The following is a 27,979-nucleotide window of genomic DNA, read 5'->3' on the forward strand; positions in this document are numbered from 1 at the left end:
CTGTCCTGGGGGTGACGGAGTGGGTCACGGTCCCAGGGGCACGGCCACTGCCCAGCTACAAACGCGGCATCTCCGGCAGGCACCGCCAGGGCCTCCTCTCCACCGACCGCGGAAAAGGAGGACCCTGTGGGGAACTAGGCGGCCGCGAGACAACGGCGGCGGGGGGGGCGGGGGGGCGGGGGGGGTGGGGGGGTGGGAGCCGGAATCTAGGCCCCGCCCTCCTCGGACCTTCCGGCTCCTGCGCTCTGATTGGCCGGTGTCTGCAGCGAGCGTCGCAATTGGCCCCCTTGCGGCCGTTGAGATTTGAACTGCACTTCTGTGGCTTTTCCCGCGCGGCGCCCGGCTCGGAGGCGGATTTTTGCCTCCGCCTGGCGGGTATTGGTCGGTCTCTCTACCCACGGGAGTGCCGCCTCGCAGATTGCTGCGTCTTGTGCCCTCCTTGGTTTTTTCTTCGTTTCAGCCCCACTGCCAGAGTTGGAGGAACGGCGGGCGAAGTGCTCTTGTAAGGTGCGGTGTTCAGGGGGAGCGGGGAAGGAGAGGCCGGGAAAATCGGTCACCTTGCTGTAGGACGCGGTATTGGGCTGGGAGGTCTAGTGGGTGTGTCCTTGTGGTACGACGTGGTAGAAACAGTAAGTCTCACAGATCCGCAGTGGAATTTGGGCAAATCGCTTAACCTTAGTCTCAGTTTCCTCATTTGTAAAATGAGCTATATTACTATGCACTTCATGAGATTGGCATTTGGAGTCTTAGATCAGATAGGACGTTCAAATAGCCGAACAGAACCTGGCACAGAGTAAACAAATAGTAAATGTTCATGTTCTCTCATTCTGGAGACAGGAAGCCCATTAGCCCATACTGGGTCACTGTTCTGGCCTCAGATGAGACAGTGTCTATATACTTAAGAAGTTTTGCCCATAAAAACAGAAATAACAATGCGCTAACTTAGCGCATCGATATGCCACTTTACAGTTCTTTAAATACTTTAATACCCCTTGACTCATTTGATCCTGAGAGCAATTTTGTAAAGTAATCAGAGATCAGTAATCCTGTTTGACAGATGGGGCCCAGGGGGTTAAGTGACATGGCCAAGTGTCAGAGTCACAACTAGAATTAGATTCTAGTCCAGGCTTAATCTCACACGCTCTAAGATAAAGTTATTAGCTTGATGTAAGACTAAAAAGTGTTATGTATCGGAGGAGGGGAATAATAGAACCAGATTAAAAAGACGACCCTTAGATATAGGCCCTGACTTGTTTGCTGTTTGGCTTCTAGCCCTGTGAGCCACTGGGGGAAAGATGTCTCCCCATCTGTATGAGTTCCATCTGCCCTTATCCCCAGAGGAGTTGTTGAAAAGTGGAGGGGTGAATCAGTATGTCGTGCAAGAGGTACTGTCCATCAGACATCTTCCATCGCACCTTAAAGGTAAGAGTCCATAGCTGCCACTGTGCCTAGCACTTCAAAACAACCACCCACATGTGATTATATTGTCTGTCTGTTCCACTACACCACTAAGCTCCATGGGGGCACGGAACATGTCTTTCCTGTTCCTTACTGTTTTCTCCCTAGCGTTGCATTACACGAAGAGTATATTCATTGACCACTTTCTCTAGGTTATTCAATAAACAGTCTTGGTGTGTATGGTTAGTCTTTGGGGAGAATTTTATTTTAGATCTTGACTTCTTACCATATGCCAAAATAAAGTCCTGGTGGTTTTAAGAGTTGTAGGAGAAGACAGCTCCTAGAATGTCTGGGACTTGACCTGACCTGTTTCAGGTAATACTTTTTTAGAGTCTAGATCACATTTCCAAGAGTGTGCAATAATGGAAAAAAGCGTATGTGCACAGTTGCAACACTGCACAGTACATGTACAGTGCAGTTGCCCATTGAAACCTAGAGATGACCGAGAACAATTCATGCGTTATCAACAAGACCCCGTGCATAATGTCACTGTACTCGTTGGAGGTGTCTTGTGTCGGTTAGGTTGCTTCGGAGAGTTACAGAGAGCAGAAGTTACGTCTGTGGAGCCAGCCTGCCCGGATTTCAGTCCTGGCTCCACTGCTCTGACCCTGGACAGTTACTGATTCTCTCTGCGCCTTGGTTTCCTCATCTGGATAGTAACCTACTTTGTTTGTTATCTCCTACAACAAGTAGCATTCATTAATTATCAAGCACTTTGATAATATAATTCCAGCTTGTCTCTTCTTGGCCTTCCCATCATTGTTGCCAGATGACAGCTCCTTGCTCTGATGTGCAAAAGTAGAAAAAGGGATTTTTCTATCTTGTGCTTTTTCTTCTTTCTTGTTTTAAAACTACCAGAAGTCTTGTAACAGACTTAGCCAGAATTGGATCAGGTGCCTATTTCCCTAACTACTGGTAAGGGAAATGGAATTATCCAGATTGGCTAAATTGATCAAGATCATTACCTAGGCTTCCCTAAACCCGAACATATCACCATTTGGTAAGCAAGGAAGAGGGCAGACAGAGTGTGGAGTTGACTGATGGGTGTCCACAGAGAGACCATTCTCTCCATATTGCGTGGATCTGTGCATCACCAATGGCACAAGCTGCGCACTCTAGCAAACTGTTCTGCACTTGTTATTGTGTATCACTTTGTCACATGAATGCTTGTTCCTTTTAAGAGCCCTTTTTATAACAATTGCATTGCTTTTGGTATCTAGAACCCTAAATACAAGTTCTACTATAAATACACAAGGTCAGCTCATTTAATGTGTTCAAGTATTTACTGGTGTTATGCTATGTGCCAGGCAGTGTTCTAGGCACTGGGGATACAACAGAAGATAAAGCAGCCAAGGTGACAAAGTTCTTTCTCTCAAGGCTTTCAACAAGTAATAAATAAATATGGAGTATGTCAGATGGTTGTAAATACCAAGGAGAAAAATAAAGCAAGACAAAAAAGATTACAGTGAGCCGGTTATGGACTAGCATTTTATGTTGGATGATCAGAGAAGGCTTGCTGATAGGTGGCATATGAGCAGAGACCATACAAGTGAGGAAGTTAACTATACAGGTTCTCAAGGAAGGGCATTCTAAGCAGACAGGAAAGCCAGTGCTGAGGCCCTGAGGTGGGGAAATGTCAATGTGGTTGGAGGGGAGTGCTCTAGGAAAAGAGAGGTCAGGTGGGAAGTGGTACAGATTATTCTAGAGTCTTGCTCCTCAGAGTGTGGTCTTCAGACCAGGAGCGTTAGTATCATGATTTAGGAGCTTGTTAGAAATGCAGGAGGAAGGCCCATCCTCAAACTACTGAATCAGAAATCCATTTCTTAAGAAGATCCCCAGGTAATTCGGATGTACATTTCAGTTGGAGAAGCACTGATCTAGGGTGTTGTGGGTCATGGTAAAGACTTTAGCTTCAGAGAGAGTGAGCTTGAAAGCCATTGTGTTTTGAGCACAGGAGTGACATGGTCTGACATTTTAAAAGTGTATCTACTGTGTTGAGCAGGAACTGTAAGGGGGAAGGGAAGAAGCAGGGGACTAATTAAGAGGCTAATAAAATAATACCAGGCAGCTTACCTGGGGTGATAGCAGTGGAGGTGATCATAAAAGGTTAGATCCTGAGTGAATTTTGAAAGTAGAGCCAACAGGATTGTTGATGGACTGGATTGGATTTACAGGGTTCGAGAAAGAAGAATTGAGGATGATTATAAATAAGGCTTTTTGACTTGAGCAACTGGAAGAATGGAGTTGTCATTTACTGAGATGGGTAGAGTATGAGAGGAGCACATTTAGACTGTTGGTTATATGATTGTGGAGTTCGGGGGAGAGGTGCCAGCTCACGATACACGTTCGGGATTTAATATTCAGCATGTAGAGGGTGTTTAAAGCTGTGAGATTGGAGTAAGTATTGATGGAGAAGAAAAGCAGTTTCAAGACATAAGACCTAAGGCAGTCCAACATTTACAGACTGGGAAAATGAGAGAGAACCAGTAGAAGAAACTAAGGACTAGTTGTTGAGGCAGAAAGTGAACAAAGACGCTAAATTAGGAGAAATTTCAAAAGGGAAAGGAGAGATCAGCTACACATTTAATTGCTGGACTTAGCAATGTGGCAATGGCTGGTAACCTTGAACACTATTTCAGAGCCGTGGGAATCAAGCCTGATTGGAATATGTTTATGAGAAAATGGGAGGAGAGAGGTTAGAGTTGATGAGTTTAGATAACCCTTTCTGGTTGTTTTGCTTTAAGGAGTAGCAGAGAAATAGGGCGTAGCTGGAGGGGGAGGCAGAGTCAAGGGAGGACTTTTTTTTTTTAAGATGGGCAACATTACATGTGTATGTGCTGAATGGGAATCATCAGAGAGAGGGGAAAGCTGACGCTGCCAGAGGGAGAGTGAATGACTGTTGGAGCAGTATCCTTTAAGGAGTCAGAGTATGTGATCTGGTGCTCGGCGGGGAGGAGATGGTTTAATTAGAGCATGGACAGCTTATCCACAGCAGCAAAACAAAGAGGCAGAGCTTATGGGCACAGATGCAGGTCGTGCCAATAAATACAGAACTTGGCGCAGTTGGAGTTTCTCTTCTGTCTGATTCTGTTTTCTCAGTGAGATAGGAAGTGAAGCCTTTAACTGAAGGTGAGTTGGGGGAAAGCGATCTTGATGTTATGAACAGAGGAAAGGTGTGAAATAATTGCCTAGAAGAAAGCAAATAGGCCTGGGAACTTGTTATAGGCTGACTAAGAAATACTAAGGGCCTACTTGAGGTCATAAAGTGAGAATAGTTGGCATGGTTTTATGTTTTTTCGAGCCACTTTTTTTTGTGTAGTTACATGAATGGAGTAATCAGTCAGTGGGGTTTAATCCAGATTTACAAGGGGAGTAAATGTGTTAATAATAAGTGGAAAAAATTAGAAATACCATAATGTCTAATGATAGAGGAACAGTAAGTTAATTGAGGTACATTCAGTGGAATGTTATGCAGTCATTAAAAACTATTACAAAGGTTTTTTTTAATATCCTTATTTTAATATTGTTTTAAAAAACAGAACAGAGTTGAATATATGATATGACCTCAACAATAGAAATAGTATGCATAGAAAATAAACTGAAAAAAATTAGCCAGATGTTAACAGTGTTTATTTCTTTCTCATTTTCATTTTACCATATTTTCCAGATTACAGAAGGAGGTTTATAAGAGTGGGAGATAGCTTACAAGTACTGAGTTACATTATGTGCTAAGTATTGTCCTGACTGTTTCACGTGGATTATCTCACTTAATCTTTACCAGAAAATTCTGAAAAGCCCTATGAGGTATGATCTGTTATTATTCCCAATTTACAAAAGAAGAAACTGAGACTTGGTAAGCTAAGTAGCTTAGCCTAGTAAATGTTCAAGCCACATATAAACCTAAGCAGGGTGACTAGACTAGATCAGCGGGTGCTGCTTTGGAGAAGTAAGGAGGAATGTGAATGGAGAGAATCATTGGATGTAATAAAAAATAGGTAATGGGTAATCTTTGAGAGAATAGCTGTTAGATTGGTAAATCTCAGAAACTAGGTTTCAGGGAATTGAGAATGATTACACAAAATTTTAAAGGGATATGAGCACAAAGTCAAATGAGAGGCACTGATCGTTTTTGGTTTGTTTGTTTTAAAGAAGTAGGGGCCTGAGCACGTCAGGAAAAGAGCATTCCCTAGAGAGGATGAGGCCAGAGGTGAAAGAAAGGAGACAAGTCTTTGGGGGCAGTGAGACAGCTTAGCTTTAGAACAGAAAATCTTTTCACTTGAGACTGAAGCAAAGAATGGGAAGGTGTTGGCAGAATGACTTGTTGACAGAGAGGCAGGATTACATGAGGGAGCCCATGCTTTGGGTCTCATTCTTTTTGGTAAAGTAGAAAGCAGTCATCTAAAAGAAGAAAGGCAAAGCATAAGAAGAGGTATAAAGAAAGGGGGGAACATGCTATGAGTATAGTGCTAGGGTGTCAGTAGGAATTGGAGAAATAAAATAGTTTGTTAAACATCGCAGAGTAGTTGGACAGCATAACACTGCAATATGATGAATCAGGTCAGTGAGCCAGCAGTGATAATGTAGTACAAGGTTCAAGCTTTACTTTCTAGGCAAACCAGCTTCTTACTGCAGAAAAGAAGAATTTGGTGGAATTCTTTCCCTCCCCATCTACAGAAAGAGCTAGATATACAACTTGGTTCAAAAGTTAACTCCCGGGACTTCCCTGGTGGCGCAGTGGTTAAGAATCCGCCTGCCAATGCAGGGGACACAGTTTGATCCCTGGTCCAGGAAGATCCCACATGCCGCGGAGCAACTAAGCCCATGCGTCACAACTACTGAGCCTGTGCTCTAGAGGCCGCACATCACAACTACTGAAGCCCCCCTGCCCTAGAGCCCGCGCACCGCAACTACTGAGCCCATGCACCACAACTACTGAAGCCCATGCACTCTAGGGCCCACGTGCCACAACTACTGAGCCTGCATGCTGCAGTTACTGAGCCCATGTGCTGCAGCTACTGAGCCCATGCACCACAACTACTGAAGCCCATGCGCCTAGAGCCTGTGCTCCACAACAAGAGAAGCCATCACAGTGAGAAGCCCACACACCGCAATGAAGAGTGACCCCCACTCACTGCAGTTAGAGAAAGCCCGCACGCAGCAACAAAGACCCAACGCAGCCAGAAAAAAAAAAAAAAAAATTAACTCCCATACTGCCTTGCTACTCTTGCATGTTGTAAGTCATAATTAGCTGCTACTCCCTTTTATACTGAAGTTTTTATATAGAAGCAGTACAGTGAAGATGAAAAGAGCACTGAGTTTGAGAATCAAAAGATGCTGGGTTTTCAGGGAGTTCCCTGGTGGCCTAGTGGTTAGGATTTCAGGCTTTCACTGCTGTGGCCCAGGTTCAATCCCTGGTCGGGGAACTGCAGCACCCCCCCTCCCCAAAAAATGCTGGATTTTCAAAATGTAATACAAGTACAGATGTCCCCCAGCTTACGATGGTTCAACTTACGATTTTTCAGCTTTATGATGGTGCAAAAGCAATCTGTATTCAGTAGAAACCGTATTTCGAATGTTGAATTTTTATCTCTCCCTGGGTTAGCAGTGTGCAGTAGGGTACTCTTCTCGCGGTGCTGGGCAGCAAGGGCAGGTCCCGGGCAGCCACATAACCACAAGGTAAACAAGCCGTACACTTAGAGCCGTCCTGTACCCAGACAGCCGTTCTGCTTTTCACTTTCGGTACAGTGTTCAATAAATCACGAGAAGTATTCAACACTTTATTATAAAATAGGCTTTGTATTAGATGATTTTGCCCAACTGTAGGCTAATGTAAGTGTTCTGAGCATGTTTAAGGTAGGCTAGGCTAAGCTATGATATTCAGTGGGTTAGATGTATTAAATTTTTGACTTACAATGTTTTCAACTTACAGGGGGTTTTTCAAGATGTAACCCCATCATAAATCAAGGAAAATCTGTAGTAACAAATGAACCTAAGTGTATTACAGATGTTTGACATAATCACACTAAAGGATTGCAGAAGAAAATAACCTAAGTAACTAGGAAACCCAGTATTTCGGGTTTTTTGTTTTGCTTTGTTTGGCTGCGCTGTGTGGCATGCAGGATCTTGGCCGACCAGGGATCGAACCCGCGCCCCCTGCGGTGGAAGTGCGGCGTCTTAACCACTGGACCACCAGGGAAGTCCAGTATTTTGACTGTGAACTGTATATAAAAGAACTTTACACGATTAGCGTAAGGTAGTTAGTAAATTTATTTTTTAAAGGGGTGTGCGTTAGCAATTCTGAAACTGTTTTATGTGTATATTAGGATTAAGCAAATATATAAGTGAACTTATGTTTTTAATATATACACAGAGAGATAAAAATAGAGGAGTGTGTGCATTTACACCTACATATATGTATATCCTGCTTTTCTCTGCTGACTGGGCCTAAAAGCTCCAACAGCAGTGATCTTAACTAGGGCCTAGAACTTGGTTTCTACATACCATTCTCTCATAAAAGAAACCTGGACTCCAGTGAGAATGGTTGATTCCAGGACTGAGCCAGGGAAGGTACAAGACGAGCCTGGAACATCTTGTGGTACAAGAAAGTAAGAGAACAAGAATGAAGGGAGCATGTCAGAGACACAGGCCAAGTTGAAGGAGCTCCCAGTGGTCAAGTATGGGACAGTCTGAGCAACAAAATTAATAATAAGAAGAATGGATTAAAACACATAATAAAAGAAACGTTCATGAGCCCATTCTGTTATAAACAAATAATTGGATACATAAAAGGAGGGAAAGTAACAGCTCATACTTAGCCTGGCATTCCCATTAAGTAAGCATAAAAGGAATGATGGAAACAGACGAATCACCATTTAGTAAAAGTAATAATTGTGGCAGGCAAGACTCATCCATATATGCTTAAATAAGTGGGCAGAATGTGGTGAGAAACAGGATTTTCAAAGTATCTCCCCACAAGATACTTACTAGTTGCAAAGGGGAAAATAGTAACTTTGCAGCGGAGACACCCAGGCAAACACTACCAACTGGTCAAAGTTAATATCACTAGTAATAAGACATTGACATCACCTACTTCTGGGTATGATGCATCGGAAGGACCCATCCTCCCTTTCTCAGTGATCTAGCCAAAAGTGCATGACGTCAATCTAATCATGAGAAAATAGCAGAGAAACCCAAAGTGAGGAACATTCTACAGAATAACTGGCAAATACACTTCAAGTGTCAAGATCATGAAAGACAAAGATTGGAGGAGACTAAGGAGGTATGACAGATCAATGCATTGTGGTATCGTAGGCTGGCTCCTGGTCTGGGAAAAGGACAAAAATGGAACAGCTGGCAAAATTCAAGTAAGATCTGTAGATTAGTTAATAACATTGAATTAATGTTCATTTCTTGGTTTAGAATAGATCCTTGTACTATGGTTATATAAGATGTTACCATTATCTGGGTGAAAAATACAGGAACTCTGTACTATTTTTGCTACTTTTGTAATTTCAAAATTAAAAAAAAAAAGATCCTGAGTTTGTGTTCATTACTCAGTTGGACAAGTCACATAACTACTCAGACATTTAATTTATTTTCCCATAAAATAGGCACAGTACTGTTTGCTTCATCTCGTTCAGAGATGTGGTAATAAAACTCAAGTAAGGCTTTAATTGTAAAACAGGACAAAGTGTCAGATGTTATTATAATAGTAGATTACATTGAAATGAAGTGTCTACTTTTGTGATTCTACCAAGAAAAGCAATTAACTCCATTTTCTGCCATGAATAAAACTTACCAAAAAGGCCTCTCCCCTCTGTATTGATTAGTTTCTTTCATCTCTATAGCATTTCAGGCTGCCTTTCGAGCTCAGGGGCCCCTGGCTATGCTGGAGCATTTTGATACCATCTACAGCATTCTGCAGTAAGTAAAGTACCCCTCTGATACTTTAAAAACAACTGGTGGCTATTTGCCCTAACTTTGCATGTTAGTCCTGAAATTCCAAATTATAGTTCACTGATAAATGGTTCTGGGTGTTGATATTTCTACTCATGAGCATTTACCCCAGCTTGCCACCATATTTATTCAGTCGAGTAATTTCACGTGTTTTTTTTTTAAGTATTAGATTCCTCAGGTTCGATCTGATCTATTAGAATGGGCTCTGCAGGTTCCTGTCTCACCGCCCCCCCGCACTTTCTTTCCCTCATAGTCACTTTCGAAGTATAGACCCTGGCCTCAAGGAAGATACTCTGGAATTCCTGATAAAAGGTGTTTATGGGTCGGGGGTAGGGGATGGAAGGTGTGTGTTGCTGTTTGTTTGTTTACTGTTTCCTGCCACATGATGATATCAAGGCTGTGGTGATTCAGTTGGTTTGGCTAAGCCCGGGGACCTCTGACCTATAGGTCTGTAATCTTGGTGGGCAATACAGAGTTATGTGTGTTCACTGTAAGGGCAGACCAACAATAAACTCTTCCTACTCTTGAACTGCCTCTCTTCAATAGAGGCAGTTCTTCCTGTTGCCAGAGAGAAATTGGGATAACTGGAGTGAGAGAGTAGGGATAGGGCATGTTCAGGCTATCAGGGTCAGGGGTCCCAGAGGACTTAGCTTGTGTTGTAGCCACTGAGAGATGAAACACAGATCTTTGGTAATCTGATGGCTGCAAGTGCTAGGGGTTTTGAAGTTGGGTTGTATGAGGAAAGTGAACGAAACTGACTCCAGATCCTGCCCCTCGCAGTGGTATCCCGCCACTCCCAGGAACTTCCCGCCATCTTGGATGATGCAACTTTGAGTGGGTCAGATAGAAGCGCACACCTAAATGCCCTCAAGATGAACTGCTATGCTCTCATATGCCTCTTGGAATCCTTTGAGACCATGACCAGCCAGACAAGCCTCATGGACCTGGACCTTGGTGGGAAGGTAATTTGTTATTCCTGGCTCACTTGATATGGGATATGGGGAGATACGGGAATTGGTGGGAAAGATGGAATTCAGTGATTCTGAGAATCTTTTCCTTTCTGCCCTTGACCCATGTTTAAGGTTTATGAGGAGGTACTCAAAAGTATCACAATGTATCTTTTGCTGACAAGCAGCTCTTTTATATTTTGGAACTTGTAATACTTCCGTCTTACCTTCTATCTTGTTTCAATACTGGATAGTTTGGGCACTCAGACTAGCAGATCATGATCCTTTTGGCTTCCTTATTTTTTCTTAAGTATATCCTTTTTTAGGGTAGGAAAGCCCGGGCCAAGGCAACCCATGGCTTTGACTGGGAAGAAGAGAGGCAACCAATTCTTCAGCTTTTAACACAGCTGCTCCAGTTGGACATCCGTCACCTGTGGAGTCACTCAATAATCGAAGAGGAGTTTGTCTGGTGGGTAGTTGATTGCTATAGGTGATATTGGCTATGCGGAATGAGGCTCTGTTGCTAGATATGCTTTATACACACACACACACACACACACACACATTTATTTTTGGCTGTGTTGGGTCTTCGTTGCTGCGCGCGGGCTTTCTTTAGTTGCGGCGAGCAGGGGCTACTCTTCGTTGCAGTGCACAGGCTTCTCATTGCGGTGGCTTCTCTTGTTGCGGAGCACGGGCTCTAGGCGTGTGGACTTCAGTAGTTGTGGTGTGCGGGCTCTGTAGTTGTGCGTGGGCTCTAGAGTGCAAGGTCAGTAGTTGTGGTGCGTGGGCTTAGTTGCTCCGCGGCATGTGGGATCTTCCCAGACCAGGGATCGAACTCGTGTCCCCTGCATTGGCAGGTGGATTCTTAACCACTGCACCACCGGGGAAGCCCTAGATATGCTTTTTGTTTGTTTGTTTTGTTTTGTTTTGTTGTTTTTCAATTTTTTAACTTTTTATTTTGAAATAATTTCAGATTTACAGAAAAGTTGCAAGAATAGTACAAAGAATCCTCTATACCCTTCAGACTCCTCAAATGTTAACATTTTACCACATTTGCTTTACTAGATATGCCTTTTAAATACTTCATTTCATCCCTCAGTTCTGTCTGTAATACACAGAAGTATTCCCATTACGTTGAGTTGTTCAGAAGTAGATGATGAAGATTAGAAACTGCTTTGAATTTCTCATCTTTAATGCCATTTATTCATTCATGAAACAGTATTTACTGAGAATCTCCTAGGTGCATGGCTGGTGTCATTAAAGTCACTGAAAACCAGCGTTTCTGCCCTCTTAGAGTTTCTATTTTATATCAGAAGACAATTTTTTAAATAAGTAAAAATATATAGTATGTCTTATAGTTTATTACTGTGGAGAAAGATAGTGGAGGGAGTGGGAAGTTTGATGGGAAAGGGTTGTAATCTTTATCAGCTGTTCTAGCAAGACCTCTTTGAGATGGTGACATTTGAGCAAAGCCCTCGAGAAGGTAATGAGAGCCATGAGGATATCTGGAGGGAGAGCAAGGGCAAGGTCAGGAAACAGCAAGGACACAGGAAGGAGTGTGTTGAGCACGTATAAGTAATAGCGCTGAGGCCAGAGCTGGCAGCTGAGACAGGGTGAGGGGTAGGCTGTGAGGTCGGGGCAACAGGGAGCCAATTGCAGGTCCTCATAGGCCATCACGGGTTGGCATTTATCAGAGTGAGATGGGGCCACTCGGGTTCCGAGCAGGGCAGTGAGGTGGTCTGTCTTGTCTTCAACAAGCTCATCCTGGCTGTTGTGTTGAAACAGACTCTGGAGGGAAAGGAGGAAAGCGGGAGACCAGTAAGGAGGCTGTGGCAGTCACTTGGGCAAGAGATGACAGTAGCTTAGGCCCAAGAGGGCGGTGCAGATGGGGAGAAGTGGATGCAGTCTGTACTTGTTCTTTAAGGAGAGCCTACAGGATGAGCTGACAGATGCGTGTGAGGTTTGAGGGAGGGTGTGGTCGAGGGTGACTCACCCAGGGTTTTCGCCTGAGCATTTGGAAGAATGGAGCTGCCGGTGACTGAAATAACGGGGAAGGCTGTGGGAGCGTGTTTGGGGGGACAGGAGAAGTTCTGCTTTGGACATAGAAAGCTGGAGGTGCCTATTAGACATCCAAGTAATGTCAGATTTGGTTGTGGAATGTACAAAGCTGAAGGAAGACAGGAGAGCGGTCTAAGCTAGAGCACACATTTGGGAATATAATGTATTTATATAAATGGTATTTGTAGCCATGAGACTGAATGAGGTCACTAACTCAGTAAGCATAGCTAGAAGAGAGCCGAAGTCCAAGGACTGTACCTTGGGGCACTCCAGCATCAGGAGAGTGAGATGAGGAGGAAGAACCAGCTGAAGAAACTGAGAAGGGAGTCTGGCCTCCTGGTACCAAATGAGGCATGTTTCAAGGAGAAAGAAGTGACCAGTTGTGTCAGATGCAGCTGAAAGGTCAACAAAGATGGAGGACTGTGTTGGCCATTTAACAATGAGAAGTCAGTGGTGATCTTGTCCTGTCTTTTATCATATATTCAGCTTCTGTGTAGACATTATAACTGGTTGAAAGTTGGTAATCCAGAAGGAGGAAGTACCTATCTGGGGGTCAGCAAAGCAAAGCAACTTGGTGTAGAAGGCGATAGAATAAAGAAAACTAGAAGACCCTGACTGGGGCAGCAGAGATGGAATGAATGAGGCAAGACCAATGTAGTTGAGTCCAGACCGCTGATGTCACCATCTCAACTCTTCCTTTCTCAGTTTGGTTACTGGCTGCTGCTACCGCCTCCTGGAGAACCCCACCATTAGTCACCAGAAGAACCGCTCCACCCGGGAAGCCATAACACACCTGCTTGGTGTGGCCTTGACACGTTATAACCATATGCTGAGTAAGTTAGCCCTCCACTTTGCCCCACCCTTTTCATTTTGCCCGTGATTTCTCATGTGTAGTACTTCCACAGGTGCCACTGTGAAGATCATCCAGATGCTGCAGCACTTTGAACACCTGGCATCTGTACTGGTGGCAGCTGTGAGTCTGTGGGCAACTGATTATGGAATGAAGAGCATAGTAGGAGAGATTGTAAGGTGACCCTTCCTTCTCTAAGTTTCTAATTCTCATTTCCCTCAGGGAGAGTATAAAGATTGGAAATTGCTTCTCTGTGTAACATTAGATTCCTTCAGATATTAGATACCAACTTTACCTTCCCTTACTGGGACCTGAGTAATTAAGTTATGCTGCTATGGCTATGTTTATTCCCCTGTGTAGAGAGATTGGACAGAAGTGTCCCCAGGAGTTGAGTCGGGACCCTTCAGGGGCAAAGGGCTTTGCCGCCTTCCTGACAGAACTAGCGGAGCGTGTCCCGGCCATCCTGATGTCCAGCATGTGCATTCTAATAGATCATCTGGATGGAGAGGTAGGTGGTCCCCTGGGGATCTCAGGTTTTTCTAGGGGTTTTAAGTGCATTGTTGAAAGGCTGTTTCTTAACAAGAAGGAAGCTTTCACGTGAAGTCAAGTTGTCTAGGCTAATCACTGTGGCAGTTCCTTCCTATAGAGAAGCAGATGAAGTTTATTGAATTAAAGAGCCACTTATTAATCCTATTTCAATATCACACTGGTTTCACCCAGGTCTGGTAGGGGAGATGACAGTTCCACAGCCTAAGTCTAGTGAGAGTGACTCAGCTGTGATTTTGGGTCCCACCCATTCCTCAGGATAAAGCCCCTTCCTGCCCACCTGGTTCTCAGATCCACCCACATCATCTGTCTTATCCCTCAGTGTTAGCCTGACTGCTTCCCAAACTGATGCTGGCACTCCTCGGTGAATGTCAGGAGCAAAGACAGTCTGCTTGTTCATCTAATGTACTATAACTTTTTATGCAAGACCCCATTCTCTGGCTCTTGGCCTGGCAAAAACCCCAAACACTATTCTCCATGATTCTGTAATGGACTTGGTTGGCACTAGGGCTGATTTCTGTTTCCCTGTCAGTAAGATGTGGGAAGGGAAGTGTGAGGGAAAGGCGGTGTTTATTAGTGAGGATCAAAGGCTTTGAGGCCTCAGATGAAAGGTAGTAATTAATGCTTTTCAGACGTGTGTTGGTGGATGGATGTGATTTCATATTCAGCTGCCACCATGGTTACCTGGGTGAGCCTTGTGGGGAAAAACTGCTCTGGGCTCTTGTTTATTTTGTCCCTACATTCTCCTCTGACCAGACAAGGCCTTCCTGGGATTCAGGTTTTTCTAGTGACCTCAGGAGTCAATGAATACCTGCTGGGCAGTTGACCAGAAAAAGTCAGAGCTAAGAAAAGCAAGCTTAACCTTGCCTAAAGGCCTTACCCCTTCTTTGTGCCTGGATGAGCACAAGAGTTTAGGAAAAGGACAGTCAGTATGGGGGTGCAGAGGCTCATACCAGCCTCACATCCATCTCAGAATTACATGATGCGCAATGCCGTGCTGGCGGCCATGGCGGAGATGGTGCTGCAGGTTCTGAATGGGGATCAGCTGGAGGCGGCAGCCCGAGACACCCGAGACCAGTTCTTGGACACCTTGCAGGCCCACGGCCACGACGTCAGCTCCTTTGTGCGGAGCCGTGTTTTGCAACTCTTTACCCGAATCGTCCAGCAGAAGGTGAGTGGCCTTTGACATGATAAAGATACACGGTACCCCTCTATGTACAGGCGAAGAAAAGAGGAATCCAGGGTCAAAAGAAAAGTAGCTATGTCAAAGAGGAGTCTAGAATTCAGGATTCTCCTACCCGTAATAAAGGTCTTCCTCTATCAAGGACAAGGATTCTGGGCTCCATTTAAGGACTACAGTATGTCTTAACCACTACAGACAGTCCTCTTGAGCTATTCACATCCCGTAGGAAAGTTTCCTTAGAATGAGTGGCTAGCTCATGTAGAGTACTTCACGATCATCTTGAGCAGAATGGAAGGTGTGGGGCGGGATCTGATCCTGTCTTCCTGTTCCACATAGGCTCTGCCCCTGACACGTTTCCAGGCAGTGGTGGCCTTAGCAGTGGGGCGTCTGGCAGACAAGTCGGTGCTGGTTTGTAAAAATGCCATCCAGCTGCTGGCCAGTTTTCTCGCCAATAATCCCTTTTCCTGCAAGGTAAGTAGTCTGGGCCCACCCAAAAGAGAAGGAATTAAATGGAAACAGCAGTGAAATTCCATGACTCAGTGACCCTGATGTTCATTTTTACCTTGGTAGCTTAGTGATACTGACCTTGCTGGACCGCTGCAGAAGGAAACCCAGAAATTACAAGAGATGAGGGCCCAGAGGCGAGCTGCAGCTGCTTGTGAGTAGTTGCTGCGGGGGAGTTCTCACCCCAGACATCCTTCTCCTTGCAGCCGGAAACTCAGTGCAAGAGTCTAAGTGAGACTTTCTCATTCAGCCGCAGTGCTGGACCCAGGGGAGGAGTGGGAAGCCATGCTGCCAGAGTTGAAGGCTACTCTGCAGCAGCTGCTGAAGCTTCCCCAGGAAGGAGAGGGGATGCCTGAGGGGGTTGCCGAAGCAGAGACGGCGGAAGAGGTGGAAGGGCGTGTCCGTCGATTGCTAGCCAAAGCTAGCTACAAGTATGTGAAAGAATGGGATATTCTCTCATGACCTGTTAGGTTTAGAGTTAACCTTTGAGAAACGATATATTTTTTAATTGAAGTATAGTTGATTTACAGTGTTGTGCTAATTTCTGTTCTACAGCAAAGTGAGTGTTGATACACATATGTACATTCTTTAACAATGTTTTTTTTAAATGAACTGCACTTAGGGTATGCTGCCATCAGATGGTGGTAGGTGTTTTCATTGCAGTAATAGTCTGAACACCAGATTTATGCCAAAGGCAAAGTCTACAATTAAGCATGCTTTTCTACTTTTACAAATGTTTAAAGAAACTACTAAAACAACTAAACGTAAATCATGTTATAATTGAATATGACCAAAGTCCTGCTTCATTTGAAGAAGACGACCTGTAAGTAGAATTCTAGTTCTATAAAGTAAGTTACTTAAACTTTCTGGGGCTCAGTTTCATTATTTATTTAGAAATAGTTGATTAGATCATAAGATCTCTAGTGGCTTTCTAATTCCAAAATGTGTGAGCTGATAAATAATAACAAACGTGCTCAATCCTGCCTTAATCTTTAAATCAACCTGGTATGAATCCTGATCTTAGAGAAAAGATTTTTGTGACTAGAACTTGAGAGCACCTTGGCAACAAAAGCCTTATAGCTGTCCACAGGTATTCTTAAACCTCAGCCACAAGTCATTAGTTTACTTCTTACCTAATTAGGCTGCTCAGAAAGGCTGAAGAGAGGGTGGCTAGTTGGCTCTCTAAGTCCCTACGTCTCTCTGGTGTCTCTCTTTGCTAAAGCATAAAAGGCAGCCTGCTCTGCCTCCAAGCATGCTAGTGATGAGTTAGGAAAAGGCTTCTTCTCGTGTTAAAGATGTCCCCTCCTCCTTCAGCAATCCTTGGCAGCCAGTGCTGGGTGAAGTTCTTAATAGCTGAGGTTCTGGCTTCCAGTTACAAATTTAAACGTGTTAGAACGTAACTTTTTAACAGTTTAATAGCAGAGTTTTGGGGGGTTTTTTGGTTTTTTTTAAGCAGGAATCTACTTTTTTGTAATTAGACAATATGTTCACATGGTACAGTATTTAAAATTCAAACAAGGACGTGCCATGAAAAATCCCTTCCAAACCTGCTTTCCAGCCAGTTAGTTCCCTTTGCATAGCGAGCCTCCTTCTAGAGATAATGTGTAGTCACACAGTCAAACATATCTACGTTTTTTCCCCCTTTTTATACAAGTGACAGAATTCTCTACCAGTAGGTCTAGGTTCTTGATGGAATCATGACATAGGCTGCCTGACACAAGGCTGCAGTGACACTCTTACGGGTGCCTGACTGGTGACAGGTTATGTTCTGTCAGGCAGGCCATCCTTCTCACTCGAGAAGCCATAGGCCACTTCCAGGAATCTGAACCCTTCTGTCATATGGACCCAGAGGAGTCAGAGAAGACCGGGTTCCTGAATCTCTTAGGAACTATCTTCAAAGGTAAATTCCTTTTCCTTCAGTCAGCAAACAAGACACTTCAACTGTATTTATAGACCATTTACTTTATGTCAGACACTGGCCTGGCTGGCACCCTGGTGCTGAAAGAGGCTAGAGGGGAGTTAGTGGTGCTTCTGCTCTGGAATGGAAGCAGCCCACGGGCCTAAGATTTAGTCACAGGGTATAAAAGGTTATTTCCAAACCGTAGAGGACTTGAGGAATCTTTTTTGAGAAATGAACCAACATATTTTGGAATAAATTCTAAATTTATACTTTCCTAGTGGGAATTCCCCGGTGGTCCAGTGGTTAGGACTCTGCATTTCCATTGCAGGGGGCACAGGTTCGATCCTTGGTCAGGGAACTAAGATCCCGCAAGTAGCACGGCACGGCAAAAAAAAAAAAAAAAAAAAAGCTTTCCTATTGTAGAAACAAATATTCAGCGATGTTTAGATCTGTTGGGTTTCCCCATATACCCTTGAACGAAAATCATCCTGTAATTCTTTTTTTTTTTTTTTTTTTTTTTAATTAATTAATTAATTTATTTTTAAGGCTGTGTTGGGTCTTCGTTTCTGTGCGAGGGCTTTCTCTAGTTGCGGCAAGTGGGGTCCACTCTTCATCGCGGTGCGCGGGCCTCACGTTATCGCGGCCTCTCTTGTTGCGGAGCACAGGCTCCAGACGCGCAGGCTCAGTAATTGTGGCTCACGGGCCCAGTTGCTCCGCGGCATGTGGGATCTTCCCAGACCAGGGCTCGAACCCGTGTCCCCTGCATTAGCAGGCAGATTCTCAACCACTGCGCCACCAGGGAAGCCCCCATCCTGTAATTCTTTAACTCTAGGCCCAGCAGCTCCCACACAGGAGAAGAATCCCCAGGGGGCTGCGGGGAACTTGGGCCCAGGAGAGACTGGCTGTAAAGACAAGCCCAGTGTGTCAGAGCCTGAGAAATGCAGGGAAAACGATGAGCTGGTGAAGCAGGAGATGCTGGTGCAGTATCTGCAGGACGCCTACAGCTTCTCTCTGAAGATCACAGAGGCCATTGGCATCATAAGCAAGATGATGTATGAACACACAACTACAGGTACGCCGGCATCCCCTCTGCAAGGACTGGGTCTTGGAGTTGGAAGAACCGGTCTTGTCCGTATTTATTGATGTCTGTCTGCTCCTTTGAAAGGCCCGGATTCTTACTTCAGTTTGCTTTGTGTAGCCCTGCAGAGTGTGCACACAGTATTTCACGGGGCGTTTAGGGGAGTTGGCATCCTCAGGGAAAAAGGAGGAAGGCCTCCGCTCGCATGTTGCTACATTAAGAAAGGTTCTGTCTTTAAGTATTGGGGGAGTTTTGCCAAGCAGATAGGTGACATTTGTGTCTGTCCTCTCAGTGGTACAGGAGGTGATTGAATTCTTTGTGATGGTGTTCCAATTTGGGGTACCCCAGGCCCTGTTCGGGGTGCGCCGCATGCTGCCTCTCGTCTGGTCGAAGGAGCCTGGTGTCCGGGAAGCTGTGCTGAACGCCTACCGCCAACTGTACCTCAAACCTAAGGGGGATTCTGCCAGGTAGATGGGCTGTGTTTGCCTTTGCTAACTTTTCTGAAATCAGCTTTTCACAGGCTGTGTCTCGCCTCCTGAAGGAGTGGCGGCGGGGGCAGGGGAGGTGGGCACCCTTCTTCTAGGGGGGTTCTAGCTCCAGAGGCACTAGGTCTGTAATGGGCTCGGAGTGGGGCTGAACTTCCAGTGAAACCCATCCTAAGCAGTTATTTGGTTTGTTTTTGTTTTTCTTTTTATTGAAGTATAGTTGATGTGTACAATATTAAATGTTATAAGTGTGCAATATAGTAATTCACTATTTTTAAAGGCTATACTCCATTTATAGTTATAAAATATTCCCCACGTACAGTATATCCTTGTAGCTTACTTTATACATAACAGTTTGTACCTCTTAATCTCCTGCCCCTATATTGTCCCTCCCCCTTCCCTCTCCCCACTGGTGACCGCTAGTTTGTTCTTTATATCTGTGAGTCTAAAGCACTTATTTATTATTTGACACTGTGGTGGGATTGCCTAATAACCTGTTTGCCAGGTTCAGCTTCTTGGTCTTTTAATGACCCCTGATCTCTGCTGTTCCCACAGAGCCAAGGCCCAGACTTTGATTCACAATCTCTCTTTGCTGCTAGTGGATGCCTCAGTTGGGACCGTTCAGTGTCTTGAGGAAATTGTAAGTCTCCTCACTTTGACTTACTCATTCAGCAAGTATTAGTGAGTAATTACTGTGTGTTCAGCAACTTACTCAGCCCTGCAAAGAAGTATAAGATTATTCGCTTTGAAGTCTAGTTGGCAGCCCAAAACACAAAACATTTCTAGAGCAATGCAGCAGATTGCTAAATGGCCCAGGCAATGGTTATAGTAGCGATAGTAATATAATAATAATAACACGTTATACCAGGTACTGTATTTAGCACTTTGCTCATATTAATTTGCTGATCCTCACAACAGCCCTAGGAGGTAATACTATTATCAGCATTTTACAATGAGAAATCTGAGGCACAGAGATCTTAAAGAACTTGGCTAATTTCAGCTACTTAGGGGCAAAGTTTGAGATTCAAACTCAGGCATAAGAGTTGCAGAAAACATCCTCTTACCTGGTATGTTCTATTGACGAGTAGAGTGGGAAAGAGAGCAGTGTGAGATGGGATACTCGAGGGAAGAGCTTCCTGAAGGTGGCAGGACTTAATCTGGGTCTTGATGAGTAGGATTTAGAGAATTACAGAAAGGAGGGAAAACATTTCAGACAGAAAGCCAAGAAAGAGCACTGCCTATGTTGTAGAATGAAGACGATTGTGTTCTGGCTCAAAACTGTCATCTGGAAAAGATAGAAAGCTGGAAATGTGGTTTGGAACTAAATCTGGAAGATCCCGGGATGCCTTTCAAGAGTCTAGGACCTGAACCTTGTCAGCCAGGGGCTCCAGCATTTTAGTCAGGCAGAGCTGCTTTGAAGGGTTTGGATTATGGGACAAAAGGCAGAGGTGGTGCTGACCACCAGCGTCCACTGGGAGGAGTATCACCGCTGGCCACGTTTTTTCCTCACTGCGGGAAAGAAGAGCCTGCTGGTGGCACTTGGCCCGAGATCTTGTAGAGTAGCTGCTGGCCAGGAGCCCAGACAGCAGGCAGAGGAGAGCTATTTCTACATGGTGAGCAGAACCGTGGCATGATGAAATAGACGTCTGGGGAGGTCACAGCATACAGGTTGGTTGGAGCAGAGGCTAGGGACAGGGATGTCCCTGGAGGCTGCTGTAGATGTGCAGTGACAGGAGTCTAGACTTTGGGGGTGGGAGGAAAATCTGTAGAATTGCACTTTAATGGAAGATAAATTTTAAAAGGAAGAATAGGTCGGACTAAGTGACTGATACATAAAAAATTAGGTGACTGTGAAGTTTGAAGCATATGTGACTGTTGGTGTTGGTGCCGTTGGCAAAATGAAAAGGCAAGAAAGGACGATGGCATCCATTTCAGACAATGTTGAGTTAGTGGTAACAGGAAGAAAACCTACTGGAAATCTCCAGAATGTAGTCCAAACTATAGATCCACATGAACTCAACGAGGTCAGTTTCAATATGTCATCTTAATAAACGTAGTTTTGAAGGCGTGAGAGCAGAAAAGTAGCGGAGACAGAAGCACCTCCCAAGACCCTGCTTTACATTTTGAGCCTCCTTCCTCTCCCACTCCTAAACAAACATTGCCTTACTTACTTAGGTTCTCGATATTCTCTTCAGAGGAGGTGGACCAAGCATCAGGGGAATTGTTATTTTTTGGCCTGAGCCCTTTTTCTTTTCTCTGCAGCTCTGTGAGTTTGTGCAGAAGGATGAACTGAAACCAGCAGTGACCCAAGTGCTGTGGGAGCGGGCAACCAAGAAGGTGCCCTGCTCTCCTCTGGAGCGCTGTTCCTCTGTCATGCTTCTTGGGATGATGGCACGGTGAGGCTCAGATCCAGGCAGGCGGTAGGATGAGAGAGGAAGGGAAGGTTCCCTTAAGACTGCTTCAGTAATAGCAGTCAGGCCCAGCTGAGCTCTGCGCATGCATCAGCCACCTAAATGGAGAATAAAACAGTGACCGTACCAGTCTACCCCCAGGCAGCAGAAACAGTGGGGTCAACAGAGCAAGAGGGATGCCAAGGGGCCAGCCCTATGCCAGAGCCTCTCTGTAGCGCTCCAAGGCGCTCGAAGCCCTGAGTTGGGTGCTGGTTCCTACCCCCCTTGGTGTTGTCCCCCACGCAGAGGTGTCCGTGAGTGGCTTTAACGCTTTGGCTTCCTTCTCCCAGAGGAAAACCAGAAATTGTGGGAAGCAACTTAGACACACTGGTGAGCATAGGGCTGGATGAGAAGCTTCCACAGGACTACAGGTTGGCCCAACAGGTGTGCCGTGCCATCGCCAACATCTCTGACAGGAGGAAGGTACGTGGGGTGGTTACGTCCAAACTAAGGCGGGTGCGCGTCCTTCTGTCCACCCTCAACACACACCCACGTTGTCTTCCCTGCTTTGGACAGCCTTCTCTGGGCAAACGTCACCCTCCCTTCCGGCTGCCTCAGGAACACTGCTTGTTTGAGCGACTGCAGGAGACGGTCACGAAAGGTGAGCATCATGAAGGGCCTCGGGCAGAATTGGGCCTTTGTCTGCAGTGGCAACTTCTCCCTTCTGCTGCGCAGGCGTTGTCCGCCCAGACCCACTCTGGATCCCATTCAAGGAGGCGGCAGTGACCCTCATTTACCAGCTGGCGGAGGGCCCCGAGGTGATCTGTGCCCAGATGCTGCAGGGCTGTGCAAAGCAGGCCCTGGAGAAGCTGGGAGAGAAGAGCACCCCCCAGGAGGCCCCGAGTAAGTAGGCAAGAGGGTCGGTGGGCCTGCGGGCAGCAGCCAGCTTCTGCTGTGTCCCTGCCGGCCAGGAGCTACTGACACCACCACTTCCTACAACTACTCCCGACCCCCTCAGCCCACGCTGTCCCTTTCTGTCACTCAGGCCGGGCCAGTCACTGCTACCACACCCTCCACCCCCGTCTCTTGCTTCTTCACTGGGGTGTAGAGCACGTGAGCAAGGGGGCCATCAGTATTGCGGGGGCCTGTGAGACTTGATTGTCTTTTTCTCCCTGCTTTCCCGCTCCCCCTCCTGCAGAGGACAGCCCCGTGCTCCCCACTTTCCTGCTGATGAACCTGCTGTCCCTGGCCGGGGACGTGGCTCTGCAGCAGCTGGTGCATCTGGAGCAGGCAGTGAGTGGAGAGCTCTGTCGGCGCCGAGTTCTTCGGGAAGAACAGGAGCATAAAACGAAAGAACCAAAGGAGAAGGTGAATGGCACGCCTGGGCATTTGGGTTTGGGTCCCAGGCGTTTCCCAGATTCGCTTCTGGCCCTCGGGTCCTTCACATTTCCTTCTGGGGATCTCCGCTTCTCTCCTGTTAAATGAGCTGATGGAGACTGCCTCCTAGCTGCTACTACTCTGGAAACGATTAGTGAGAACAAAGATGGATCACCCAGGAAGAAAGGTTTTAGGTAAATACAGAGCATCGAGATAGGGACCTTGGCAAGACACAGGCTGTGCCCTAGGCAGTGTTTGTTAGAACCAGCACACTCCCACGGCCTTTCCGGCAGCCTTGGTGACTGGGCCTAGCACCTGATGGGACCTTGTGTTCTCTCCACTAGAGGCAGTGATGTCTGGCAGACAAATGAGAGACAGAGCCCTGCAGCAGTGGGATAAAGTGTGACCTTCTCTGTGACTTTGAACCATTGTCTGGCAGGCTCCATCTGTTTACTGTGTATAGGAAGTTATATGCTTCTGTGAGGAGGAATTCAGAAGAGAAGTGGGATGCTTTGGCAACTTAAACACAGACGGACTTAGTTCTTTTCCGGTTTAATTCAGGAGTCCTTCTTTGGATACACGTGACAAGCCTGTGAATGGTTTTGCAGAATTTGCCTTTCCCCAGATCCATTTGTGCAAAATGAAGGGTAGGCTGAAATCAAAACGGTCTGCTCACCCATGATCCCTGGCTGCTTTCCCATCAGAATCCAAGTTCTGAGGCCACCATGGAGGAGGAGATGGGGCTGGTTGGGGCTACGGCTGATGACACCGAGGCAGAACTCATCCGCAGCATCTGTGAGCTGGAGCTGCTAGATGGTGAGAAGAATTGCTGAGTGACCCTCTCCCCAGCTAAGTAGGCTGTCCCAAACCTAGAGTTGTTCCTCCACCAGGCAAACAGACACTGGCTGCCTTTGTTCCACTTCTGCTTAAAGTCTGCAACAACCCTGGTCTCTATAGCAACCCAGAGCTCTCTGCAGCTGCTTCACTTGCCCTCGGCAAGTTCTGCATGATCGGGTAGGCCTTGGGGTGGGCATCGCCTTCTCCAGGAGGATGGGGGATGGTATGGTTTCCCTGATGATCCTCTCTTTGCCCCTAGTGCCACTTTCTGTGACTCCCAGCTTCGGCTTCTGTTCACCATGCTAGAAAAGTCGTCACTCCCCATCGTTCGATCTAACCTCATGATTGCTACTGGGGATCTGGCCATCCGCTTCCCCAACCTGGTGGACCCCTGGACACCTCATCTGTATGCTCGGTGAGAGACACCTCACAGCACCTTCGCCATCCCTGCCAGCCCTGGAGGCTGTGGTGAAGTCAGTGTGAGAATCCCCAGAACTGTTCCCTGGTCTTTAGTGTTCCCTTGAACATCTGTGCAGGCCCTGGCTGAGGGTGGCCCCAAAGGGATTGATGCTTCTTGTCTAAAGCCTTGGTTACAGCCTTGGCCTCTTTCCCCAAACCCAGCTTTCAACTCTAGACAGCCTCTAACTGCTTCTAAAATGGCACTAGGAAGAGGCCATAGAGTCCTACTGAGGGCCTCTCTGCCAGCGTCAGCTTTAGCCCATGGTCTTGGTCCTGATGACACGGATTTCATTCTTAGTCTCCGGGACCCCGCTCAGCAAGTGCGGAAAACAGCCGGGCTGGTGATGACCCACCTGATCCTGAAGGACATGGTGAAGGTGAAGGGGCAGGTGAGCGAGATGGCTGTGCTACTCATCGACCCTGCCCCTCAGATCGCTGCCCTGGCCAAGAACTTCTTCAATGAGCTCTCCCACAAGGTGAGAGGTGGGGGCAGCTTAGAGCTTGCTGCCGGGGGACATGCAGGTCACCTCGTCTCTTTGATGTGACTCTCTCTCTTACAGGGCAATGCAATCTATAACCTCCTTCCAGATATCATCAGCCGCCTGTCAGCCCCTGAGGGAGGAGTGGAGGAGGAGCCTTTCCACACCATCATGAAGTAGAGTTCCCTGGGCCTTGGGGCACATTTTCCATTGTAGAGCAGCCTTAGGAATCAGACAAACCTGTATGTGATTTCTGGCTCTGCTACTCTTTAGCCGTGTGGACTTCAGCAGTAACCACCTCTCTGTGCCTGTTCCTCCTGTATAAAAGGAGGCCAGAAATACTTCCCCTTTATTAGTTCTTGAAAAGATTCAATAAGGTAAAAGTCCTGACACTGGATGGCAGCTGCTTTTGTTATAAATTTCCAGTCACAGTGAAATTCCTCAGGAGGGTGAGGTGGACCCTTCCCCGAGGTGTGAGAGAGGGCAGGAGGGACAGGCCCGGGCATGGGCCGTGGCAGAGAAGGGCCTGCTACGGAGGCAGGAGGATGACAGAAGGCTGGTGCTGGGGAGGGTACGGGGCTGGTGTTGGCAGTGGGTGGGTTCGGAGCTGCCCCCAGAGACAGCACATCCGCATCTCCCCTCCTGCAGGCAGCTCCTTTCCTACATCACCAAGGACAAGCAGACCGAGAGCCTGGTGGAGAAGCTGTGTCAGCGGTTCCGCACGGCCCAGTACGCTGCCTTCCTTGAGGGCTCTTTGTGCCGAGAGGGATAGAGCCCCACCCCCCGACCCCCCCCGCCCCCCGCCCCAGGGGCCTCCCCGGGGCTGTGGGAGGCTGATGAGGAAGGAGGCCTTTCCCTCCTGGGTCCCACTGCTCCTCACAGAGCCGTCCTGCCCACAGGACCGAGCGCCAGTACCGGGACCTGGCCTACTGCGTGTCACAGCTGCCCCTCACAGAGCGGGGCCTCCGCAAGGTGCTGGAAAACTTTGACTGCTTTGGAGATAAACTGTCAGACGAGTCCATCTTCAGCGCCTTTTTGTCCGTTGTGGGCAAGTTGCGGCGTGGAGCCAAGCCCGAGGGCAAGGTGAGCGCACCCGCTGCGTTCCAGCCGCAGTTCATTCCGGTGTTCTGCGGCTCTGGATTTCTGACTTAGCCCCAGCTGATTGCAACCAAGTAACCAGAGTGACCTGAGACCAGATCTTTCTGTCTCCAATTCCTGGTTCTTTGTTTCTCTTTTTTCTTTTCTTTAGTAGACTTTATTGAGGGCAGTTTCCGGTTCAAAGCAAAATTGAGTAAAGTATAGAGTCCCCCCATGTGCCCCCTGCCCCCAGGCAGGCACAGCCTCACAGCCTCCCTGGTTACCCGCAACCCCGCCAGAGGCTAGAGCGGGACATCCATGAACCTGCCTTGACACATCACCATCGCCCAGAGAGCGTGGTTTCCAGGAGGGTTCACTCTCGGTGATGTGCGCGCTGAGGGTTTAGACGAATGTATCGTGGCCTGTGCCCACCACTGCGCAACATTCAGAGTAGATTCCCTGCCCTGAGCATCCTCTGCTCCCCTGTTCACCCCACCTCCCCGCAGCCCTGCCAGCCACGGGTCTTTTTACTGTTGCCACAGCTTCGCCTTTCACAGGGTGTCGTATCATCGCACCCACACGGTACATACTCTTCTCAGTTGGGTTCTTTCATTTAGTGATATGCGTTTAAGGTTCCTCCATGTCTTTTCACGGACTTGTTTTTCTTGGCTGTGTTGGGTCTTCGTTGCTGCGCGCGGGCTTTTTCTAGTGGCGGCGAGTGGGGGCTGCTCTTCGTTGCAGTGCGTGGGCTTCTCATTGCGGTGGCTTCTCTTGTTGCGGAGCACGGGCTCTAGGCTCACGGGCTTCAGTAGTTGTAGCACACGGGCTCAGTAGTTGTGTCTCGCAGGCTCTAGAGCGCAGGCGCAGTAGTTGTGGCGCATGGGCTTAGTTGCTCCGCTGCATGTGGGATCTTCCCGGACCAGGGCTCGAACCCGTGTCTCCTGCATTGGCAGGCGGATTCTTAACCACTGTGCCACCAGGGAAGCCCCGACTTGTTTCTTTTTAATCATAGAATAACTATATTTCCAGGCCTGCTTTTCACCTCTTTTTGCCTCCAGGCTGTAATAGATGAATTTGAGCAGAAGCTTCGGGCCTGTCACACCAGAGGTTTGGATGCAATAGAGGAACTTGAGATTGGCCAAGCGGGTAGCCAGAGAGCCCCATCAGCCAGGAAACAGCCTGCTGGTACGTGAGGCAGCCCCTCGCAAGACAGACCAGGCGGGGCCCTCCTCTCAGATAGAGGTTCCTTTTTTTTTTTCCTTTTTGGACTCACGCCTCTGCCTTTTCTAGTCTCTAGACACCGGCATCTGGCTCCTGCAGCGTCACACAGTGACTTTGTCACACCTGAGCCTCGCCGTACTACCCGATGGCATCCAAACTCCCAGCAGCGAGTTTCAAGAAAGAAACTCAGAATCGTCTTCTCAAGTGATGAGTCCAGCGAAGAAGGTACGGTGCTTCCTTCCACACCCGGCCCAGAAGAAGCACAGCTCGGGGGGCGGGGGGGAGGCTGGCTTTGATGGGGTCCTGCTGCGTAGGCCCCCTGCCCCCAAGGTCCTCTTCCTCCCTGTGCAGTGTGTTCTGGGACTGTCCCGTTTGTTCTCTGAGACCTATGTTTCACCGTCTTTGTGACTCAGCTTTTTCTTATTCCCCCAATTCTTTGAATAGAACCGTCAGCAGAGATGACAGATGATGAGACACCCAAGAAAACCACCCCCATCCGCCGAGCATCTGCTCACAGGCACAGGTCCTAGGGGCAGCCTTGCCTGTTCCCAGCCCTGCTGTGCAGGTGTCTTGTAGAGTGACCTTGAATTCCATGCCCCTTGTAAAATACTTGTTTGCCTGTCTCCTTGTTTTTTTAATGCATAAATGGTCTTTATAACAGACGGCTTTGCTCTTAAACTAGCCTAACTGAACCGAGTTGAGCTGCTTTCCTTGGAATATACATTTGCCAGTTTCCTAGTTTTCCAATGAATAAATGTTTTTATATACTTTTAGAGGTTTTTCCTAAGCTCATCTTTGTTTCATCTTTCTCGTTAGCCCAGAGGCAGGCAGCAGATAGAGGGTTATTGATCCAGAAGGAGAAGATGAGCCCAGGAGTCTGGGGCCTGTCCCAGCGTCTGCTGAGTTTCACGCCCCCTCAGTGCCTCATCTTTCCCTCTCGACCTCCCCACCCTGCACGCGTGGCAGGATTGCTCCGCTGTGCAGAATTAGGCAGCGTCTACACTCCAGATCCGCACTTCTCAATCTGGGGGCGATTTTGCCCGGCAGGGGACCGTCGGCAACGTCTAGAGACTATTTTTGTGGTCACAACCCAGCGGGAAGGGGTGCTACCAGCAGCTAGGGGGCTGAGGCCAGGGATGTTGCTAAATATCCTACAATGCACAGGACAGATCCC

General features: G+C 47.2%; 1 protein-coding gene and 1 non-coding gene across 8 annotated transcripts; both read left to right on the plus strand.

The window, feature by feature from the left end:
• The first annotated feature begins 221 nt into the window (after positions 1 to 221).
• Positions 222 to 27,578, plus strand: NCAPD2 (non-SMC condensin I complex subunit D2). 7 transcript variants are annotated; one of them, XM_059935170.1, is made up of 32 exons: positions 227 to 507; positions 1,273 to 1,422; positions 9,306 to 9,381; positions 9,668 to 9,726; positions 10,195 to 10,376; positions 10,688 to 10,830; positions 13,125 to 13,252; positions 13,325 to 13,448; positions 13,630 to 13,777; positions 14,789 to 14,986; positions 15,335 to 15,469; positions 15,569 to 15,656; positions 15,753 to 15,933; positions 17,278 to 17,402; positions 18,235 to 18,474; positions 18,773 to 18,947; positions 19,521 to 19,605; positions 21,228 to 21,361; positions 21,706 to 21,838; positions 21,932 to 22,016; positions 22,091 to 22,258; positions 22,554 to 22,723; positions 23,437 to 23,548; positions 23,623 to 23,746; positions 23,829 to 23,984; positions 24,327 to 24,504; positions 24,589 to 24,683; positions 25,156 to 25,236; positions 25,407 to 25,590; positions 26,643 to 26,769; positions 26,875 to 27,030; positions 27,250 to 27,578. In XM_059935170.1, exons 2-32 carry the CDS (start codon positions 1,296 to 1,298, stop codon positions 27,333 to 27,335), a joined length of 4,203 nt encoding a protein of 1,400 aa, XP_059791153.1. In that variant the 5' UTR covers positions 227 to 507; positions 1,273 to 1,295; the 3' UTR covers positions 27,336 to 27,578. The 7 variants fall into 7 exon arrangements, with proteins under 7 accessions (XP_059791158.1, XP_059791159.1, XP_059791156.1 ...); XM_059935171.1 differs by having other exon boundaries at positions 227 to 502; XM_059935172.1 differs by lacking the exon at positions 23,623 to 23,746 and having other exon boundaries at positions 226 to 507; positions 23,876 to 23,984.
• Positions 9,792 to 10,118, plus strand: LOC132373866 (small nucleolar RNA U85). Its single transcript, XR_009505523.1, has one exon. It is a non-coding gene; the product is annotated as a small nucleolar RNA U85 (small nucleolar RNA).
• Positions 27,579 to 27,979: the final 401 nt, after the last annotated feature.

This window comes from Balaenoptera ricei, chromosome 10 (genome assembly GCF_028023285.1).
Source record: "Balaenoptera ricei isolate mBalRic1 chromosome 10, mBalRic1.hap2, whole genome shotgun sequence".
In the NCBI taxonomy this organism is placed as follows: Eukaryota; Metazoa; Chordata; class Mammalia; order Artiodactyla; family Balaenopteridae; genus Balaenoptera; species Balaenoptera ricei.